This window comes from Rhodamnia argentea, chromosome 7 (genome assembly GCF_020921035.1).
Source record: "Rhodamnia argentea isolate NSW1041297 chromosome 7, ASM2092103v1, whole genome shotgun sequence".
Classification (NCBI taxonomy): domain Eukaryota; kingdom Viridiplantae; phylum Streptophyta; class Magnoliopsida; order Myrtales; family Myrtaceae; genus Rhodamnia; species Rhodamnia argentea.
In genome coordinates this window covers 29,464,441-29,486,857 of record NC_063156.1, presented here as the reverse complement: position 1 = coordinate 29,486,857, position 22,417 = coordinate 29,464,441, and the positions used below count along the sequence as shown (strand labels likewise).

The window sequence follows — 22,417 nt, the reverse complement described above, 5'->3', positions numbered from 1 at the left end:
TTCAACAAATTATATTGTTCTTTCTTCAACGATTTCTGATCTCTAGTGGACCTCTAGGATTGAATGGCCATGAATAGGACCCCTACCATAACATAATCGACATAGTTAAGACGTACTCCTACAAGTGAAGGGGGGTTCAAATAGATATTTGTTGTATTTGAAAGGTGATGAATCCATTGATAAGTTCAATTCCAATATCTTAATTCGAATGGCAATGCATCGAGGAAATCTGTGTTATCAAAAGATTTCTTGTGGTTATTTTTAGTATGGAATGAGTCAATTGTCCACCTTGGTACCTTATTGAACACAAATGGCAATATTGTTCCTTCATTGATCCATAGTTTCGATTTGGATCAACTGATTTGATTGAATCGGCAAATTCCCCTTCCTGCGAAGCTCTGTCGTTTCCTTGGTCCATAGCTGAGTAGACATCTTTTCATCTCCGTGAGTCTGGTGAGAGAAGCTGGGAAGATGCGTTGTGAGTTCAGAGGCAAAAGAAAACGGAATGGTCTTTGTCAAAGTGAACATGGAAGAAAAGGATGAGGGACTCTACTCTGTTGCGCCAATAATATATATTGGTGAGCGTCCCTCAAGTAGTACGAGTAATCCTCAGATGTATGATACTTTCTCGCAATTCGCTAGTAACCCAAGAGTTACCAAAAAGGATAATTGGAATAAACATCCGAGGTTTTCATGTTATAGAAAACGAGATTTGCTTGTGCATTATTAATTCCTACGTAGAAGAAAAACCATGAATGGGCTCTAGAAATTTCCATGGCTACCATCCTGAAAGACCGGATGGCAGAAAAGGCCCTCTTCTCTAATCATCAAAACTGTGCCTGACTCGCGAGACCCTCTTTTGTAATCATTAAATGATTGGAAATTCATAAGACGGTGCCTAAGTTACAAGACCCCGGACAGAGAAATTGCCACAATGTTCGTAGAATTTATGGAGCTCGTTCGCCATTCAATGCATGCCATTCAACACACCTAGGGAAGCTAAATAAGGCACATACACAGATAAAAACCGCAGACAATCATATTTGGCAACCTTAATAGTAACACCATCATGGTTTCGACACGCACTTGCATATACTTGGAGAGACATTAGGATTCATTCTGTTAGTCTCTAATCCCCAATTTCAACTTATCAGAGAGACATTTCTCCTCAAATGGGTTAATGTCCTGAGTAATACAACTAGTACAATACAAAGTCTTTTGGCACTGTCGGGGCCACATCTTTCGCTGACAGGGAACACCCCAACTTCCAGCCACTATGGAATTGGGAACTAAAACCCAAACTCCCGTTTTAGTACAACGAGACGTCAAGCTTCCACAGAATGTCCAGGAAACCACGGAAGTCCTGGCTGAATGCATTGTTTCGAGTCGGGAATGGGGACAACTGGTCCTAGGAAAATACGCCACAAATCAAGCATGATTGTCACCAGCATGGCAGCACCCAAAGCATCAATGGCTACTCTTGGCAGGTCCCAAGGACTGCCTGGCTTCTCATCAATCCTGCAGGTAAAAGTTCACTTTCAGTCAACGAAAGTTGCCCGAGCTCCAATGATTGACCAAGTACAAAACGTATGACAAGAAAAGACCAAAGATATGGCTTCTGTATCCTCTTCCATGTTCTACAATTCAACCACTCCGTATCAATAAGAAAAGAGGGGGGAAAAGGGTGCAATTGTAGTATTCTTTCAAGGAGGACCATTATTTCTCTAAAATTTAGATATATGAAATATAACGTGTGAAAAACGACCACATAATCTAATACATGCCAGAGAACATGAAGAAAATGGAGCGTATGATGCAGATCGGCCTTGCCAGAATTTATGGCTCGCTAACCAGATAATGTTTTCATCTGTTTAGATGATTGAAACTACATTTTTCGATTGCCTTAATTTGGGGAATGGTTTTACAATTATGAAAACAACATACTGACCATTCTAGTTATTATCAATGAAACACTGTCCGAATTGATAAACTACAGACCAGACATTTATACAAACCAGAACCTATAATTCTCTCAGTTACCATCTAAATTCATTCTAGGACAAGTTCATCCCTATCACTCTCCACAACATTGCGCAGCCGTGATGTGCGCATGTTGCTGCTGAATCATGCATTTTTTGAAGCAGGGAGGATAAGAACCATAAAATAGGTGCTGGACACACAAAGTTCTCACCTCAGAAACATTGGAAAGCTCACAATGAAGTAGATTGCATAAAACAAGGACCCCACTTTATACATGGATGCCCGGTCTACGAATTCATAATAAGGAAACTGCAAACATTGAATGAAACAAATTAATTTTGCAGAATCCCTGCATATCATATGAGTATTTAAGCATCAGTAATTAGCTAAATGAAATACCGACAATTGCAATGGAAAATGTATTGGGTTTGTTTCACAGCAAAGACCTGCCTGGCAGAAAAAGAAAGAACAGACTTCACAAGAAATGCTCCATGCAAGGTCGAAAGCTTGCTTAGACCTGAAAAAAAAGGTCGAAAGCTTGCAAAAAAAATGTGACGTGACATTGCAGGCAGAAAGATGTCGAACTTTCTTTCTCAATACTGAAACTACAAAAACATGCTGAGCAATATACTTTTTTTTTTTTTTGGGTCAATGAGCAATATACATTGAAGAGGAAAAGAATCAGCATTTATCGGGAATATTACGAAACAGATAACAATTGATATTCTTAATCTAATAAATTTTCATCTCAAGGTTGACTGAATATGTTCTGTCAAATTAACTGATCTTTTCGTGATAAGGCTGTGGATAAAGGAGAATGGACAGAATAAGCAGTCTCGGAGACGATGTATTGCCAAATATGCACCACTCCAGGTCAAACAGGCAATAAAATCAGCATGTCGTCTATATAAATAATGAATAGTAGAACAATTGCTGTGGACATACATTAGAAATAGCTAGAGTCTCCAGGTATGCTATGAAATAGGAAAGAGCCAGAATCCATGCCGTCTCAGTAACCCATTGGATTTTTTCAGGCAAGTCAGCAATAGCATGCCTTACCCTGCGGAGGGTCAGGTTCGACATAACATGGTAAAATAAAAAGCAAACATGAATCAGGAGGAAAGTAGTATGCGGTAACTGCACAAAATTAACCAAACTGCATGAGAACAGACAGATGATTCAGAAAAGCATAACTAATCAATGTCTTGATGGTTCACATTATTCATTTTCCACGAAGGAAATGTATAAGCAGCTCCCAAAACTGTGAAGAAGTAGTGCGTCCAATAGTAATTCCCAACGTAACTAAATATTATTATCCAGAGACTCGCCTGCCAAAGCATGGTTAAGTGTTAGGGTGGAAGAGCAGCTCCTATTTGACATCCTAATATCTAGCTAAATAATGTCCACACAAAGGCCAGCTTCGTAACGTATTGGATGAGTAAAACATCACATATACAGTCTTCGTTAACTCAAAAAGGAGAGATATTGCATTTACCAGGACGATTCTTACTTTATGCAAATAATATAAAGTTGAAACATTCACAGCCTTATTTGATATCCTAATATCTAGCTAAATAATGTCTGAACAGCGATCCAGTATTACTTCCATCAGACTAACATATTTTCCTAGACACAAAGTAATAATAGTTTGTAGACTGTGCACATCATGCACAAATCAGTAAGGCAACATGGGAAACAAAGCTGTTCTAGACACTTCACCACCAAAATGTGTGATCTGCAGTGGTATACCCTAAAATTGATGTTACTGAGTCTAAATGTGGATGAGCAATATATATCATGGAAGTAGCTTATGGAGCATTAAGAAAATGGACAATTATAACCCGAAAAGCACTTGCCTTGACCCAATAGCGATCCTTCCAGCACATACTGCTATCCGCCTGCACAAGAATGAAAGTTTGAGGAATCCATATCAACAGGCAGTTCTAGCACCTCAGGATCGTATTTTAGTGTTGCAAAGTCAAGTTTAACAAAAAAAAAAAAACATTAGGAAGCTCCGAAAAGGTCTTTGCCTGAGACGGTCATAGCACTGGTGGCGAGCCGAGCCAGGTCATGTGAATGCCCAGCCTATTGGACCGTCACTGAACGGGTTGGCCCGACACCCCGACGGTGTAACGTTAGATTTGTCCAATCCTTTGCCCAAGGCCATTGGACCGTCGCTGAACGAGATGGAAATTTCGTTCTTTCATTCTTTAGATCCAATCTTTTTGCCAAGCACTCGAAGCAAAGAAAATCGCGAAGAATGAAGACGAAAATGTCGCCGGATCATTAAGACAATTGCCCAGATTAAACCCCGTCGAAAGTCCGCGCGGCGGTCCGATCGACGTTCAACGTTCAACGTTGGAAACATGACCGTGAATAACCAAAAAGAAAAAGAAAAAAAAAAAACGTGTCCAGGATCAAGATTATTGAAATCACACCCTTGAATGGCGAGTTGTTTTCAGGTTGGATGGATTATTGACTACCTACAGAAGTCAGTCCACATCAGTTATTGGATATGCCAAAACTATATGAAACTTCAAAAGTGGAGGAACCGCGGCCCTTGGAAATTCCATCTTCCATGGTGGTTGCACCTAAAGAGAAAAAAAAAAACAGGAGAGAATCAGAGTTTCGATGCCGGCGGCGGATAATTCGAAGGAGCTGTGCTCGCCGGCGGCGGTGACTGATCCAGCGGAATGTGCGGATGGAGATGCGGTGGTCGCTGGAGACGATTGCGTCAGCGCCGACAAGGGAGAGGTGGCGCCGGCCGTCGCAGTGGCGGCGCCGATCCCTGAGGGTAAGTGGTTCGCGTTCTTGATCGGCTCTACGCATCTGATTGAGTCGTAAAGCTCGTCTTTTTATGCTTCTTGTATGTGGTTTTCTGTCTTTTCACTGGCAGGTACTTCGCCACTTGTGGTGGATAAGCATCGCAGTTCTTTCACTTCTTGGAATTTATACCAAAAACAGAATCCGAGCTTTGAGTCTTCTACGCCCTGGTGCCGGCTTTTGTCGCAATCGGGTCAGGTAATTGGAGCTCGAGATTGAATGCAGTCTTGACTTGTTTGGTTTCTTGTGATGGGGATTTTTTCATGTATTTTCTTCTGGTTTAATGTGAGTTTTCATGGGTTGCAGAATCCAAATGTTCCTATTAGCTCCCCTGCTTTCTCAATTGGTTCTAGCAGACAGTGTCACTTCTCATTGAAGGACCAGACAATAAGTGGTGTTCTCTGCAAGATCAAGCACACCCAGGTATCATTCGCTTCCTGGGCTTGAGTCGTGTGGAACTACAGTTCTCTTATGTTTAGGGAAGTGCCAGTTCTTTGAATAGTACAGGAGAGTCTTTCCTTTAAATAGCGGGTCAAGTTTCAGTTATTCGTGCTTTTGGGTTGGCTTAGTTCTATGTGGGGATGAAGCCTGTAAAATGCACATGCAGTATCATTACTCACTATCTGTGGACTTGACCAGCGAGAAGGCGCTGCTGTGGCCATACTAGAGAGCACGGGTAGCAAGGGATTGGTTCAAGTAAATGGAACTGCTGTCAAGAAGAACTCCAGTTGCACGCTAAGCTCGGGGGATGAGATCGTCTTTGGCATGCTGGGGAACCGTGCTTATGTATCCTTATCTGCATTTCGTGCTTGTCTAAACTTTTTGGTTCTGATGTTCTGGATCTGCAACTCTGTCATCACCATGGTTACTGCGTTATGACTTCCCGGAAGTCATGAACAAGTCTTTTGATCTTCTGAAGGAGAAAATAAAATATGAAGATGAAGAGCAAGAGGAACTCAGCAACTTGACAATGTAAAGTATCAATTAAATAGCTGAAAGGTGGAAGCAGCATAAAGGATGGGGAAGGATGGAAATCAAGAGGACAGAGAGAGAGAGAGAGAGCTTAAAGAAAACTAAAAAGTAAAATAACTGTGAGGTGAAAAGAAATGGAGGGGGAGAGAGAGGTGAGCACGAGCGGAAAAAGGGGAGAACGAGGGCAAGAGCAGAATGAAGTTGGGTAAATGGAGTCTACTGAAGTGTTGTATTTATCATGAGGGTGAGGTATTGCAGTCTACTTGAAGTATGAAGTGAATAAAGTTCAAGCTTTCCGTAGATATTCAGAATAGTGCCAACCAGGACAAGAGATTATGTAATTAAAGTACAAGATCGACACTTTTCATGACATATGCCTTCTCTATTTGGACACATAGAATCCCTTTGACTTTATTTTGGACCTAAAATCAGCCCTTGCCATTGACTTGGAGGACTTCTAAGTGTGGGGAAAAGAATCGTCACCTCGACTTTCTCTTTGGGAATTTCTATTAAACATCAAATTATCATCTTATCATGGAATTGGAGGATTTCTCGGAAAGTAACTTCCTGCAGTACATTGCATCTTATGTGTGACTGTTCACACTCTTTTTATGATTATGTGGCATGCACTTTTTATGCAGGGGATTTCCTTAATCTCTCTCTATCCAGATATTCCAGCAAATGGTATCTGATCTCACAGTTAAGGGTGCGGAGATGAAAAGCATGGGAAAATTCTTTCAGCTCCAGCGGAGATCAGGGGATCCTTCGGCTATGACTGGGGCTAGCATATTGGCATCCATTTCAAACCTGAAGCAAGATTTATCACGATGGAAGACGCCTGGCCCGACTTCCTTCAAAATCTATCAAGGACCTGAAGTCCCTGCTCATTCTGCAATTAATGATGGGATGGACATGGATGATGGCCTGGAAGGCAATTCGGCGCCGAATGCGGTGAGTGAGAAAGCAGCAGAAGATGGAGCAATGGGCAAGAGTCTTCCTGACGACAGCAGCCAGGACGCTGGCATAGAGGCAGGCAATGTAAAAATATCTTGGGTGAATCATTTGCTAAGGCCTTCCTTGAGGATGTTTGCTCTATCAACTAGCTGTAAACTGAAATTGAGTGAAAGTATGTGTTAACAGGTACTGGAAGAATCGAGCGAGTGGACAAGGGATTCACAACCAGCATCAACATCAGGCATGTCTTTACGTTGTGCAGTATTCAAGCAAGAGGTTCATGCAGGAATCCTTGATGGCAGAGAGATGAAAGTGTCATTCGATAACTTTCCATACTACTTAAGGTGGGTTTTGTACATGGCAGAGAGATTGAAGTTTTATTTGATAACGTACTGCTTAAGGTGTGGTTTTTTTACCACTTGCTCACATCTGTTTTAGAAACAGAAAAGGAACTACTAGTTCTTGATGGTAAGAGATGCGAACACTTCTATGTGATTTTTTTTTTTTTTTTTGTGACCTAGGGAACCCCCGCACGGCCGGCAGCCGGGGGGTAAACCCTGGGGGCAACACGTGCTAGCCACCACACACGTGCCACCGGGTAAGTCACCCTGCGACGCCCTCGGGATTCGAACACTCGACCTTTTGCGAGAGGAAGAGTGCGCGAACCAGCGGCGCCACCCAGGTGGGTGGTTAACTTCTATGTGATTTTGGGGATGGCGATTTCCTGAATTTGAACTTGAATGATTACAAGTTGTTCGTTTGACAATTTCAGTTTCCAATGTATGCCCAAAAACAATGTTGTGAACGTGTCATTTATGGGTCAAGAGAGAGAGAGAGTCCTTTAGTTGGGTCACCTGGGAGAAAATAATTTGACTGTGAAGTGTAACTTAGTGGGAAAAGGCTTAGTTTAAGTGTCGTTTCTCATATTTTTTAGGTGCAAGTCTGATTAAGAGGAGCTTGTGCTCTTGACGCTATAGGCCTATTGATAGTGCTCTTGGGTGTCTTTGCAAACTAATTTGCCTCTTGATCTTTCTTTATTTTTGCCACTAGACCTGCTTCTTGTTTTAAAGCACAACGAGGAAGATAATGCCTCCACTTGTGACGTGATGTTGTCTGATGGCGTCTAATTATGCGACCAATAGATCTAACAAAAGCATAAAGACCTATACTGCTCTTGTTGTTATTTTGCAGTAGATCAGCTTGCTATGCTGAGCTGTCAACTGTTAGAGAGTCATGGTCAGTTTGCTTAGTCCTCATATGGTTGATCGTGGATTAAAAACTTTGTGGTGCTTTTTTTCGCAGTGAGAACACCAAGAATGTGTTAATCGCTGCTTCATTTATACATTTGAAGCACAGAGAACATGCTAAATATGCCTCAGAACTTCCAACAGTGAACCCAAGGATTTTGCTTTCAGGCCCTGCTGGTGCGTGAGCTTTTTACCTTCCTCTAGCGAACACGATTGTTTTCTTGTTTGAGCAATTTCTTCTCCTTCTGTGTTAATTTGAACCTCTAAACTGTCAATATTTTAATTGCAGGGTCGGAGATTTATCAGGAGATGTTGGTAAAGGCACTTGCTAATCACTTTGGTGCCAAATTGCTCATCTTTGACAGCCATTCATTTTTGGGTGTAAGTGTTTTGCTTGTGCTTTATTCCAATGTTTTAACTTTATACCTTATTGATTTTCGTGGGCCCTGCCCTCTTCTGTGTATGTGAGATAAAGGGAGGGAGGGAAAGGGAGAGTATTTAAACAATCTCCTATCTTGGCTGCATGGGTGGAGGTCAATTATGTCACTAGTTGGTTACAAATTTATTGTAGGGTTTATCTTCCAAGGAAGCCGAGCTATTAAAGGAAGGATTTAATGTTGACAAATCCTGCAACTGCACAAAACAAAACCCTCTTCCAGATGACTTGGTCAACGCGATTACTTTGCCAATTGGTGATGGTGATGCACCTAGCTCTTCAAACGCTCCCTCTCCTTTTGTCCCAGATTCACAACCGAAGGTCGAGAATGATAATGTGGCTTCATCCTCTGGTGCATCCAATAGTAATTCGTTTAGATTAGGTATGCTACTTGAATTGATCATTGACAGATATCTTTTCTCATTCATTCTAATTTTCCTTTGTTTGTAGTTCATATTTATGCATTTTACTTAGCACGATGATTTAAAACATGTAGGCGACAGGGTAAGGTTTGTTGGGTCAGCTTCTGGTTCCTTGTACCCTTCCTCCTCGCCATCAAGGTACTTATATTATTGGCAAGCCATGTTTTTGTTTTTTAATCTCGTGAAGATACCTTCAACATGTTTGTTTTGTGAATTCTCTCTACTGTCCCTTTTTTCCCTTCTTGGCTAAGGGTTATCAAGCCTTTCTAGATTGGAATGTGAAAATTGTGACAGAAATAGACAAACTTTGTAGAACTTGTCATGCATTGACTTTCATGTTGCTATCTGGAAACACCAATGAGAAGGGCTGAGATGCTAAATCTGAAATGAGTAGTTATAGTCTGGCAGGTAGAGTCCTGAGCGCTTCTCTTCTTATAGCAAATGAGTTGTTTCTTTGGGACAAAGAATTGCTTGCTGTTTGGATAAGACCAAAGGACGGACTTCATATCGCGTATTGATGGTCATCCTTGTGTTTTCTATAAAAGTTTATGCTTAAGTGGGGAAGTAATATGATGCTGCCTATCTCTAGCTTGTAGTGTGTGTGGGTGTGTAGCTCTTTTAAGTTATGGAAATTGCTGTGCATGTAGATACTGCTGAATTTGTGACCATTGCTTTATATTGGTGAAGTAACATCTGTCGCTCCTTCCCAGTGTGGACTTTTTTTTTTCTTCAGTCTGCTCTCTCTGAATAGCTCATTTCTGTTTTTGTATTTTCACAATAAAAGCAATAGTACTGAAATCTCTGTGCATCAGGTTCATTTCTGAGCAGCATGGACTTTTCGATGTTTTCTGATATGCATTTCGTCTTTCTAGTTTCCTATTGATGGCGTGGCATGGAGCGTTTCCTTGACCATGTTCTTTTGTGTTGTTTCTCTTGTATAACTTCGACAGGGGCCCGGCTTCTGGGAAATGTGGAAGGGTAGTGTTACTTTTCGAGGATAATCCTCTGTCCAAAATTGGTGTGAGATTTGATAAATTTGTCCCTGAAGGAGTTGACCTTGGGGGTTCTTGTGAGGGAAGTCATGGGTTCTTCTGTAATGGTATAATTTCTCTCTTTAAGTTTTTCTTCCGCTGAAAATCATCAAGCTGTTTTATCTTCTCTACTAACCCCTTCCTTTCATCATTTGTTTGGTCCAGCTGCTGATCTTCGTTTGGAGAACTCCTGTAGTGAAGATTTAGACAAGCTACTAATTGACACATTGTTCGAGGTGGTTTTGCCTGTTCCCTATTTGAATTGTTAATAGTTGATAACTAGTATCTCTTTAGTTTTTTATTTGTGTTCTTTCTGGTGTCAGGCTGTCTCCAGTGAGAGCAGGAATTGTCCTTTCATTTTGTTTGCGAAAGATGCTGAGAAGTCTATTGCTGGGAACTCAGATGCATTCGCTACATTTAAAAGCAGAATCGAAAAGCTTCCCAATAATATTGTTGTCATTGGTTCCCATACCCATACTGACAACCGCAAGGAGAAGGTAACTTTTATCTGGTTTTGAGAAATGGTGCTCGCTGTTGTTTATTAAGGTGATTCTTCGGTGTCGCTTGTTAAATCTTGGCGTGCTTATTTAGTGCTTATTCGTATCTGATGCTTCCCATGGCTCTATAGGTATTGGTTTTGGTTGTCGTTCTTGCAATCTATCCATCAGTTTAGTCATCAGATGAGATGTATGTTTAAATTCTTGTTCAAGTTGTAGAACGCATAGAGGATCATCAGTTTCATCTCCTCCTCGTTGATTTAATCTCTGGAACAGAAGATATTATAGTTTGTTCCGTTTGTTGCGCTTTATTCCCTCAGCACTTTGCTGTAGGATAATTCTCTTTTTTAAGCTAGCCTGGAATTTGCACAAAAGTATGCGTTATGTTCTGGCAGTGTTTGATGTTTTTTCTGGTGGCAGTCACATTCCGGTGGTCTTCTTTTCACAAAGTTCGGGAGCAATCAGGCGGCTCTTCTTGATTTGGCTTTTCCAGTATGATTTTCATTCTTCACCTTGTTGTACTGTCATACCTGTTTTTATTCTGCGGGATTTAGGGCACTTATTCACCGTCTTACCTGGGGATGTTGGCCTATAGGTTTGTATAACATGCTTGTAGGTTGGCTACATTGTCAATCTGAGCATGGTCTTCCTCATTTGCTGGTGACTCTATGCTTTATATTGTAGTTTAGATCCGAAAGTTTCACTATTTGGCTATCTACTCACAATGATGAGCAGTTGCTAAGTTCCTTTTTATAAGCCATAACGTATTCATATCAAGAGGCACCATTTGAGCTTTAACTTTTGTACTTATGGGTGTTGGGTCATGACTTGCTGACGTGCTATAAGATGTTTACGTAGATGTTTTAACATCCGGGCATTTGATTTTAAATATCATTTAGATCCTGTGGCTGAGACAAAGACATAATAATCTAATGTGAAGACAAGACAATATAACCATTCTGAATTTTAGATGTTGGGTGAAGTGGTTGAAACAGGCAAGTTGATCAAGGATTGACTAAATTGTCGATAATAGCTATGATGGACTTGGTTTTTCTGGTGGACTGCATCAAATCTTGGATGGCACATTTGTTTTGGAAAATGAAGTACGATTTTCAGTGGATGGAAGATGGTCTTACTCCACTTCTGCCTTGCATGTTCATTGCACCATGCTTGAATTCTGTTCTCCACTTTATACCTTCAGCCTAACATTATTTCCTATGACTTGTTGGACAAGGTGTATTTCTTTTGGTTTGGTTCTTTTAACTCAAATAAATATGACACAGATGAAAGTTGCAGATATAATGCTGAAATCATTTCATGGTCTCAGGATAGTTTTGGAAGGCTTCATGAGAGAGGAAAAGAAGTTCCAAAGGTGGCAAAACTTCTTACAAAGCTCTTCCCCAACAAAGTTACGATCCACATGCCACAGGTATGACTTCCCTCTGGTGGAGCTTGGATATGCGCTTGCGATTGCTTCAGTTAACATGAGTCTTGAAACTGCTACTACTGATTGCAGGACGAAGTGCTTCTTGCATCTTGGAAGCATCAGTTGGATCGAGATTCCGAGACCCTAAAGATCAAAGGGAATTTGAATAATTTGCGAACTGTGAGCAAATTTCACTCCTATTTTTTAGAACATGGAGCATCTTGTGCATGGTTTTTGAAATGAAATTCGAAGAGCGCACCTTTTCATTTTAATGGGCACTTTGTGATAAATTGGAAGTATTTCCACTCACCGCCATGTGTACAACATACATGCCTTGTAACAGTTTGTTCCCATAGTACACCAGTTTCCTAGGATGTTGAAGAGTTTAAGTGTGAGGGCAATCTTTTGATATGTTGGCATTTTCAAGTTTGGCAGTCTTATGCAGCAGAGGAGATAGTGTCATAGTTTCTTATCCTTACGTGCAGGTTCTCGGTCGATGCGGAATGGAATGTGAAGGACTTGATACGATATGCATAAAGGACCAAACACTTACCACTGAGAGTATGTACATTACCATTGATCCATTTAAGTGGGGTTGCTCACCATGCTTCCTTAACATGGTGTTAAGATTTAATTTAATTTTGGCAGGTGCAGAAAAGGTCATTGGATGGGCTCTAAGCCATCATTTAATGCAGAATCCTGAATCTAATGCTGATTCACGGCTTGTTCTGTCCAGCGAGAGGTGAGGAATTGTTCATTTCTCTGTCAGGATGCATGTTTTATTGGCCACAATCTTTGGGTTAAAGTGAGTGCAACCATTTTGAAATGCTTGGCAGCATCCAGCATGGCATTGGGATCTTGCATGCTATTCAGAACGAGTCTAAGAGCTTGAAAAAGTCACTCAAGGTTATATCATATTTATTTGGCTAGTAAATCTTTTTTAGCACGAAAGTCTGAATCACAAATTGTCTAACTGTGGGTGAGTTTTTTATCTGTACAGGATGTTGTAACTGAAAACGAATTTGAGAAAAGGCTTCTTGCTGATGTTATTCCCCCCAGTGACATAGGAGTCACATTTGATGACATTGGAGCTCTTGAAAATGTCAAAGATACATTGAAGGAGCTAGCCATGCTTCCTCTACAGAGGCCTGAACTTTTCTGCAAAGGGCAATTAACCAAGGTTCTGCTTTTCTGTATAACACTCAATTTTTCCACCTAGTTAGGTCGTAATAACTAATTAATCGGTTCTTGCACATACTTTTTCGGGTATTCCTTTTCATTTGTAAGTCCTGTTAATGACTTTATATGTCCCATGTATATTGGCCATAATATACATATTGACTTTCCTGGTTTAATCTTGACATTTTTTTTTTGGAGAAATTTAAAGGTGTTCTGTTATGAGGCTACAATACAGTGTGCAGAAATATTTTTTTTTTTAGGCTGTGAAGCAAGCATTAATGACTAGAAAAGTTGATCTTCTGGCAAGAAGTTCTTCAAAGCAGGATTCATCATGGCTAATTTGAGGTAGCTAGGTACCTGATAAACAATCAGCTAGCAGGGTGACGTTTAGTATGTTTTCATGGGGCAACAACCCGTCCTGATTGGCTGCCCTGCCCAGTGCTGCCACAATCTGGTCCACCCTCGCAGCATCTCACCTTTCATTGCTGAGCTTTCTTTTTTCTTTTTTCTTTTTTTCTCTTTAGACTAATTAAGTTACACCTCATCGATTGTACTCCTATTATTATTACTAGTTGATCACTCATCTCAAGAATGCGTTATCAGCTTAAATTTTTGTTCAATGTAAGAAAATTAGGGCAGCACTGGTTTGTGTTGGATTTATCTTTTTTGCGAATAGCATAAATGAGGCAAATTGGTAGAGATGGTGCCTGGGCGATGGGACAGGGTGTTGATGGGACAGGGTTCCCTCAGCCAAAAGAAGCTGAGCATGCTTCAAGAAATGCTGGTGTCATTGTTCCAAGAAGAGCTAAAAGAGGGTCATTTCAAGTAATAGGTACGCATGCACCCCTAAGAATGCAGCAGTGTGGAAATACAACATGAAAAAGAGACCTGTGTGCAAATACGAGAAGACATGAAAAAGAGACCTGTGTGGAAATACGAGAAGACTTGAAACGACACTGGCCATGTGTCAAAGAATTATCTGGAGTAAAAAATTTCGACGGTTTAAGCTTCGTGAAAGAACAAAAGGCAGAAATTGGTTTTATGAGCTGCCTGTAAAAGTGGTTCTTGTTTTTCTTCACTTTATTTTCTAGTAATCGTCTCAAGTTCATGCTTGAAAACTTTTCTGTCTGATGTTCTAAGCAGTCTTTACGGGCTTTTGTAAATGCATGTTATTTGTGCAATGCTTTCATGGTGGAGCTGGATCTTAGTCTCACTGTTACCTTTCTTGTCCAGCCTTGCAAGGGCATTCTTCTGTTTGGTCCCCCTGGAACAGGCAAGACTATGCTCGCGAAGGCTGTGGCTACTGAAGCTGGTGCAAATTTCATCAACATTTCCATGTCAAGTATCACATCCAAGGTCAATATTGGGCTGATCTCTTGTGATCATTTGAAATTTGCAAAGATTTAACGCTGTACTGTTGTATGCTGCAATTCTTCTTTCCTTTGCAGTGGTTTGGTGAGGGCGAGAAGTATGTGAAAGCTGTTTTCTCACTTGCCAGTAAAATTTCCCCGAGTGTTGTATTTGTTGACGAAGTCAGTTTCTCTATTCTTTCTTTTTGTGAGTTTGGGTTCCTACGAGTTGTGCTTCTCATAGTGTTTTGGTGGTTACTTAGGTTGATAGTATGTTGGGACGGAGGGAGAATCCAGGGGAGCACGAGGCCATGCGCAAGATGAAAAATGAATTTATGGTCAACTGGGATGGCTTGCGGACTAAAGACACAGAACGAGTACTGGTACTTGCAGCCACAAATAGACCTTTCGACCTGGATGAGGCAGTCATCCGTAGGCTTCCTCGTCGGTGAGTGTTTCCATGACTTTTTTTCATGGACACATGTATGGCAATTCTTTCGTTAACATCTTCTTTGCTCTGCGAGCGGGCCTTGATATTTCTCAAAAGCAGATGCTAAATTTCGTCTTTACTTCAGATTGATGGTAAATCTTCCAGATGCTCCAAATAGAGCAAAAATTTTGAAAGTTATACTGGCAAAAGAAGACTTATCTCCAGATGTCGACTTGGATGGAATTGCAAGCATGACAGATGGTTACTCAGGAAGTGACCTTAAGGTGACACACCTTAGAATCTTCACTCAAATAGTTCACTAGTGGAGAATTCACTCTCACCTACCACTGTCTTATTGCAGAATCTATGTGTAACTGCGGCGCACAGGCCAATTAAAGAGATATTGGAAAAGGAGAAAAAGGTCCATGTCTTTGCATAATTTGGTAGAGCAACTTTACTCGTTTTTTTATTATGGCTGATAATATGTGCAACTCACGGCAGGAGCGCGCTGCAGCTCTAGCAGAAGGCAAACCTGCTCCAGCTTTGAGAGGGAGTGCTGATATACGGTCTCTCAATATGGAAGATTTCAAATATGCGCATGAACGGGTAAAACAATTCGAAAATGACATCTGGAATGTAGCACTTTTTCTCACCATAGCGTGATCGTCCACAAAAATAGAGTTATTTTACTAGTCGATAGCGTTTTTTCCTTCTTGTTGGTGAAGCTTAAGTTGATTTCGTATCTTTGTCGTTAACATGGAAACAGGTATGTGCGAGCGTATCATCCGAGTCTGTAAACATGACTGAGCTTCTGCAGTGGAATGAACTCTACGGTGAAGGTGGTTCGAGAAGAAAGAAGGCACTCAGCTATTTCATGTGAAGTACTATTGTTCACTAATTCAGTCACAATTTTTGACCGGCTGCTCGTCCTCCCAAAGCTGCTGCGAAAGTAATCTATTTTGTTTCTTGTAACCTGGGAAGCCCATAGGTTGTCTTAGTTTCTCCTTGTAATGTTTTCTGGCCAAGGTTTTTTTTCCCCTTCCTTCTTGGATTGTTGGTATAAAAGAGAGAGAGAGAGAGAGAGAGAAAAGCATCCAATAGCTTTTAATTTGGCTCCGCATCATATCTGTCCTCTTTTGCTTTCTATTCAGCTCTGAGGATTTACTGATTCTCATGTGAATGAACTTTTGTTCATCTCTTTTAGGTGAAATAACTTACTATCACTATGTTAATAGTGGTCAGATAAGATATATCTCTCTCTCACACACGTGCGCACGCCCATGAAAAAAACAAGGAAGGAAAAAACACCGGCTCGTGCGCACTGGGAACTATAGAAGCCGAAATTTATTCTGTAGCGAGGAGTTTAGAAAGGATTAAGAAAACAAGAATTATCATGATCTTGAAAAGCAAATCACTGTCTCCATTCAAATCAGAGTCATCTATGGACTTTTAACTCTGCGTGGCCTGCTCGGCATTCTTTTCAAATGGACTTTTAACTCTGCGTGGCATGCCCGGCATTATTTTCAAAGCTTTCAGGTGTTATTGTCCCGCAGCCATCAGGATTTTACATTCCAAAATCCTCTCTCCACTCGGTTGCCTTCTCTTCTCCTCCTTCCTTTAGTTCAACAAATTATATTGTTCTTTCTTCAACGATTTCTGATCTCTAGTGGACCTCTAGGATTGAATCGCCATGAATAGGACCCCTACCATAACATAATCGACATAGTTAAGACGTACTCCTACAAGTGAAGGGGGGTTCAAATAGATATTTGTTGTGTTTGAAAGGTGATGAATCCATTGACAAGTCCAATTCCAATATCTTGATTCGAATGGCAATGCATCGTGGAAATCTGTGTTATCAAAAGATTTCTTGTGGTTATTTTTAGTATGGAATGAGTCAATCGTCCACCTTGGTACCTTATTGAACACAAATGGCGATATTGTTCCTTCATTGATCCATAGTTTCGATTTGGATAGACTGATTTGATTGAATCGGCAAATTCCCCTTCCTGCGAAGCTCAGTCGTTTCCTTGGTCCATAGCTGAGTAGACATCTTTCCATCTCCGTGAGTCTGGTGAGAGAAATTGGGAAGATGCGTTGTGAGTTCAGAGGCAAAAGAAAACGGAGTGGTCTTTGTCAAAGTGGTCTTTGTCAAAGTGAACATGGAAGAAAAGGATGAGGGACTCAACTCTGTTGCGCCAATAATATATATTGATGAGCCTCCCTCAAGTAGTACGAGTAATCCTCAGATGTATGATGCTTTCTCGCAATTCACTAGTAACCCAAGAGTTAGCAAAAAGGATAATTGGAATAAACATCCGAGGTTTTCATGTTATAGAAAACGAGATTTGCTTGTGCGTTATTAATTCCTACGTAGAAGAAAAACCATGAATGGGCTCTAGAAATTTCCATGGCTACCATCCTGAAAGACCGGATGGCAGAAAAGGCCCTCTTCTCTAATCATCAAAACTGTGCCTGACTCGCGAGACCCTCTTTTGTAATCATTAAATGATTGGAAATTCATAAGATGGTGCCTAAGTCACAAGACCCCGGACAGAGAAATTGCCTAGTCCACAATGTTCGTAGAATTTATGGAGCTCGTTCGCCATTCAATGCATGCCATTCAACACACCTAGGGAAGCTAAATAAGGCACATACACAGATAAAAACCGCAGACAATCATATTTGGCAACCTTAATAGTAACACCATCATGGTTTCGACACGCACTTGCATATACTTGGAGAGACATTAGGATTCATTCTGTTAGTCTCTAATCCCCAATTTCAACTTATCAGAGAGACATTTCTCCTCAAATGGGTTAATGTCCTGAGTAATACAACTAGTACAATACAAAGTCTTTTGGCACTGTCGGGGCCACATCTTTCGCTGACAGGGAACACCCCAACTTCCAGCCACTATGGAATTGGGAACTAAAACCCAAACTCCCGTTTTAGTACAACACAACGAGACGTCAAGCTTCCACAGAATGTCCAGGAAACCACGGAAGTCCTGGCTGAATGCATTGTTTCGAGTCGGGAATGGGGACAACTGGTCCTAGGAAAATACGCCACAAATCAAGCATGATTGTCACCAGCATGGCAGCACCCAAAGCATCAATGGCTACTCTTGGCAGGTCCCAAGGACTGCCTGGCTTCTCATCAATCCTGCAGGTAAAAGTTCACTTTCAGTCAACGAAAGTTGCCCGAGCTCCAATGATTGACCAAGTACAAAACGTATGACAAGAAAAGACCAAAGATATGGCTTCTGTATCGTCTTCCATGTTCTACAATTCAACCACTCCGTATCAATAAGAAAAGAGGGGGGAAAAGGGTGCAATTGTAGTATTCTTTCAAGGAGGAGCATTATTTCTCTAAAATTTAGATATATGAAATATAACGTCTGAAAAACGACCACATAATCTAATACATGCCAGAGAACATGAAGAAAATGGAGCGTATGATGCAGATCGGCCTTGCCAGAATTTATGGCTCGCTAACCAGATAATGTTTTCATCTGTTTAGATGATTGAAACTACATTTTTCGATTGCCTTAATTTGGGAAATGGTTTTACAATTATGAAAACAACATACTGACCATTCTAGTTATTATCAATGAAACACTGTCCGAATCGATAAACTACAGACCAGACATTTATACAAACCAGAACCTATAATTCTCTCAGTTACCATCTAAATTCATTCTAGGACAAGTTCATCCCTATCACTCTCCACACCTTTGCGCAGCCGTGATGTGCGCATGTTGCTGCTGAATCATGCATTTTTTGAAGCAGGGAGGATAAGAACCATAAAATAGGTGTTGGACACACAAAGTTCTCACCTCAGAAACATTGGAAAGCTCACAATGAAGTAGATTGCATAAAACAAGGACCCAACTTTATACATGGATGCCCGGTCTACGAATTCATAATAAGGAAACTGCAAACATTGAATGAAACAAATTAATTTTGCAGAATCCCTGCATATCATATGAGTATTTAAGCATCAGTAATTAGATAAATGAAATACCGACAATTGCAATGTAAGATGTATTGGGTTTGTTTCACAGCAAAGACCTGCCTGGCAGAAAAAGAAAGAACAGACTTCACAAGAAATGCTCCATGCAAGGTCGAAAGCGTGCTTAGACCGAAAAAAAAAAAAAGGTCAAAAGCTTGCAAAAAAAATATGACGTGACATTGCAGGAAGAAAGATGTCGAACTTTCTTTCTCAATACTGAAACTACAAAAACATGCTGAGCAATATACATATTTTTTTTTTTGGGGTCAATGAGCAATATATATTGAAGAGGAAAAGAATCAGCATTTATCGGGGGTTTTACAAAACAGATAACAATTGATATTCTTAATCTAATAAATTTCCATTTCAAGGTTGACTGAATATGTTCTGTCAAATTAACTGATCTTTTCGTGATAAGGCTGTGGATAAAGGAGAATGGACAGAATAAGCAGTCTCGGAGACGATGTATTGCCAAATATGCACCACTCCAGTTCAAACAGGCAATAAAATCAGCATGTCATCTATATAAAAAAGAATTGGATATAGTTATAATGGACAGTAGAACAATTGGTGTGGACATACATTAGAAATAGCTAGAGTCTCCAGGTATGCTATGAAATAGGAAAGAGCCAGAATCCATGCCGCCTCAGTAACCCATTGGATTTTTTCAGGCAAGTCAGCAATAGCATGCCTTAGCCTGCGGAGGGTCAGGTTCGATGTAACATGGTAAAATAAAAAGCAAACATGAGTCAGGAGGAAAGTAGTATGCGGTACCTGCACAAAAAGTTAACCAAACTGCATGAGAAGAAACAGACAGATGATTCAGAAAAGCGTAAATAATCAATGTCTTGATGGCTCACATTATTCATTTTCCACGAAGGAAATGTATAAGCAGCTCCCAAAACTGTGAAGAAGTAGTGCGTCCAAAAGTAATTCCCAACGTAACTAAATATTATTATCCAGAGACTCGCCTGCCAAAGCATGGTTAAGTGTTAGGGTGGAAGAGCAGCTCCTATTTGACATCCTAATATCTAGCTAAATAATGTCCACACAAAGGCCAGCTTCGTAACGTAGTGGATGAGTAAAACATCACATATACAGTCTTCTTTAACTCAAAAAGGAGAGATATTGCATTTACCAGGACGATTCTTACTTTATGCAAATAATATAAAGTTGAAACATTCACAGCCTTATTTGATATCCTAATATCTAGCTAAATAATGTCTGAACCGCGATCCAGTATTACTTCCATCAGACTAACATATTTTCCTAGACACAAGGTAATAATAGTTTGTAGACTGTGCACATCATGCACAAATCAATAAGGCAACATGCGAAACAAAGCTGTTCTAGACACTTCACCACCAAAATGTGTGATCTGTCAGTGGTATACCCTAAAATTGATGTTACTGAGTCTAAATGTGGATGAGCAATATATATCATGGAAGTAGCTTATGGAGCATTAAGAAAATGGACAATTATAACCCAAAAAGCACTTGCCTTGACCCAATAGCGATCCTTCCAGCACATACTGCTATCTGCCTGCACAAGAATAAAAGTTTGAGGAATCCATATCAACAGGCAGTTCTAGCACCTCAGGATCGTATCTAATTGAGAATTAGTTTCCAGGAGACCACAAGTAATCCCAGTAGGGACCATTATGATGAGCAAATTAATTTTTTTCCTTTTTGCAGGAAGCCAATTTGAGTTTAACACCATTATTTTAGACTTAATACTGCGAATTAGTTTCCAGGAGACCAGAAGTAATCCCAGTAGAGACCATTATGATGAGCAAATTAATTTTTTTCTTTTTTGTAGAAAGCCAATTTGAGTTTAACACCTTTATTTAGGCTTAATACTGCGAACACAATCAGAGTTCCAAGCACCAGTTTATGCAGTTTTCAGGAGAACCACAGCATTGAGTATACATGAAAATCCATACTAATGTTTTATTTTTTTGCGATGATTTCATTCTAATGACATGTAAGTCAATTAAGCAAGTCAACAAACATACCTGCCCAATAATTACCATTGGTATCAGGAATGCAGGAACTGCTGACACCAACCCCAGAAGCAAGTACTCTAACTCTGCAAACCTCTGTCATTCAATGCAAGAAGAAACTCATGCAGTTACTTAGACTGAGTATATACTCTTCACTCAAGCATGTGCATTTTCTTGTTTATGTGCCACATAAGTCGTAGCATGGGAACTTTTAGAAGTGTCTATTCAGCTAGAAATGGATGAACAATTATGGACATCTCTACCTGGAGGTTCTGTGAAATGCAAGATAAGAGCTGCAATGTACCACCATAACGATTCTTAATTACTTTTAAATTCAATTTAGATGGAGAGATTAGATGGGTAGAGAAAGATAATAAAATGATCATAGGTTTGGATGGAATGGTGAAGATGGAGAGAGAAGAGAAGGACTAGTGCAGCCAGTTTTATGTAGTTTCTAAATCCCTCCTATATGGAGGGATTCACGCAACATATAAAGAAAATTCTCTTTGTCTCTGTAAGTACCCTTATTTTAGCTGAAGTTATAAAATCATAAAAAAGATATTTAGGTTCATTTTGCGTACATTTCCGTTCTTCTCCCTCATCAGCACCCAAAAACAACATTTTAGCTTAAACTTTTTTATTTCATTTCATTTCTTTTCTCTGGTAACTATCCGAATTCTCTCCATTCCCTCCTAATCAGTCCATCAAATTGAGTGTAGAAGTGGATGAACTCACCACAAAAACTCATCTTCATGACTTCCATCACTCTCCAAACCACCCCCCCCCCAAACCCAAAAAAAAAAAAAAAAAAGAAGAAGACAGAGACAGTGAATGATAGAAAGTTCTCTTGCAAAGCTGATGCATCATCATCTCTCTCCTTTGTCAACACAGATATGAAGGAGACAGAATACAAAGATGATTACTCCTTTCTAGAACGAAATGAGATGCTTGATTCACTCCTTAACTTATGTAAAAACACCTGCTTTTGTTTCCGCCAGTTCTGTCAATGTACCATACTTTTTCTGTTCCCTTCGTCGATAAAATAAGTTTACCACATCAGCTTTAGACTGAAAGTAAAGGGCCTCCTGGAAAACTGGACTCGCGATCAAGAACAAATAAACCACACCAGCAAACTAAATCCCCCTTTTCAGCCAAAACCTACAACAGCTAATGCAATTGAATACGGAATTCGGAAAACGAGAAAAAAAATTCAAACTTGGTTGAGACGAATTGAGACAGACCTCGTAGAGCTTGTAAGGAACGATGATGCCAAGCGAGAGAGTGAGCCAGAACGGCGTGTAGAAGAGAAAGAAGAGTTCGCCCCATCTCTTGCTGGGGTTTGGAGCGAGCCACAAACTCGAGCTCGGCGAAGGAGAAGAAGCCGATTTCCTACAGTCTGTGCATTCGACGCAAAACAAAGAAGCATCGACCTCAGGTTGATTAGGGAAGGCTACAAAGATAAGATCAGTTCGATGAAGACGAGGAGATTACCGGACATTGTGAAGCTTCTGTATGTTCTGAGAGCGAGCGAACGAGAGTGAGGTCTCACCGTCAGTCTCTCAGAGAGCTGGGCGGAGGCTTCCTTGATGTCGGAGCGCCAGCCAGCCCCCACGTGGTTATTGAATCTTTTTTCGTTCTTTTCGGTATTTAAAAAG

General features: G+C 40.4%; 2 protein-coding genes across 3 annotated transcripts; one reads left to right on the top strand and one right to left on the bottom strand.

The window, feature by feature from the left end:
- Positions 1–1,042: 1,042 nt before the first annotated feature.
- Positions 1,043–22,374, bottom strand: LOC115749463 (cycloeucalenol cycloisomerase). 2 transcript variants are annotated; one of them, XM_048282474.1, is made up of 8 exons: positions 22,254–22,374; positions 22,004–22,158; positions 20,775–20,858; positions 3,837–3,878; positions 3,198–3,308; positions 2,926–3,117; positions 2,192–2,289; positions 1,043–1,518 (listed from the first exon to the last, which is right to left on the bottom strand). In XM_048282474.1, exons 1-8 carry the CDS (start codon positions 22,258–22,260, stop codon positions 1,326–1,328), a joined length of 882 nt encoding a protein of 293 aa, XP_048138431.1. In that variant the 5' UTR covers positions 22,261–22,374; the 3' UTR covers positions 1,043–1,325. The 2 variants fall into 2 exon arrangements, with proteins under 2 accessions (XP_048138431.1, XP_048138430.1); XM_048282473.1 differs by lacking the exons at positions 1,043–1,518; positions 2,192–2,289; positions 2,926–3,117; positions 3,198–3,308; positions 3,837–3,878 and adding exons at positions 17,459–17,911; positions 18,585–18,682; positions 19,343–19,534; positions 19,621–19,731; positions 20,261–20,302.
- Positions 4,612–15,969, top strand: LOC115730907. The gene is given in 26 exon segments (XM_048282484.1): positions 4,612–4,774; positions 4,877–5,001; positions 5,110–5,226; positions 5,443–5,589; positions 6,445–7,073; positions 8,032–8,153; positions 8,266–8,357; positions 8,548–8,794; positions 8,909–8,972; positions 9,785–9,933; positions 10,031–10,101; positions 10,189–10,362; positions 10,783–10,854; positions 11,690–11,791; positions 11,879–11,968; positions 12,274–12,349; positions 12,437–12,530; positions 12,625–12,694; positions 12,789–12,968; positions 14,201–14,323; positions 14,416–14,499; positions 14,580–14,764; positions 14,892–15,030; positions 15,108–15,167; positions 15,248–15,352; positions 15,513–15,969. Coding segments are annotated over 26 exon segments (3,594 nt in total). The 3' UTR covers positions 15,627–15,969.
- Positions 22,375–22,417: the final 43 nt, after the last annotated feature.

Coding starts and splice junctions, on each gene's coding strand:
- LOC115749463 (XM_048282474.1), bottom strand. Junction 3,879..20,774: donor CAATGGTAATTATTGGGCAG/GTATGTTTGTTG, acceptor ATTCTTGTGCAG/GCGGATAGCAGTATGTGCTG. Junction 2,290..2,925: donor AGACTCTAGCTATTTCTAAT/GTATGTCCACAG, acceptor CAATGTTTGCAG/TTTCCTTATTATGAATTCGT.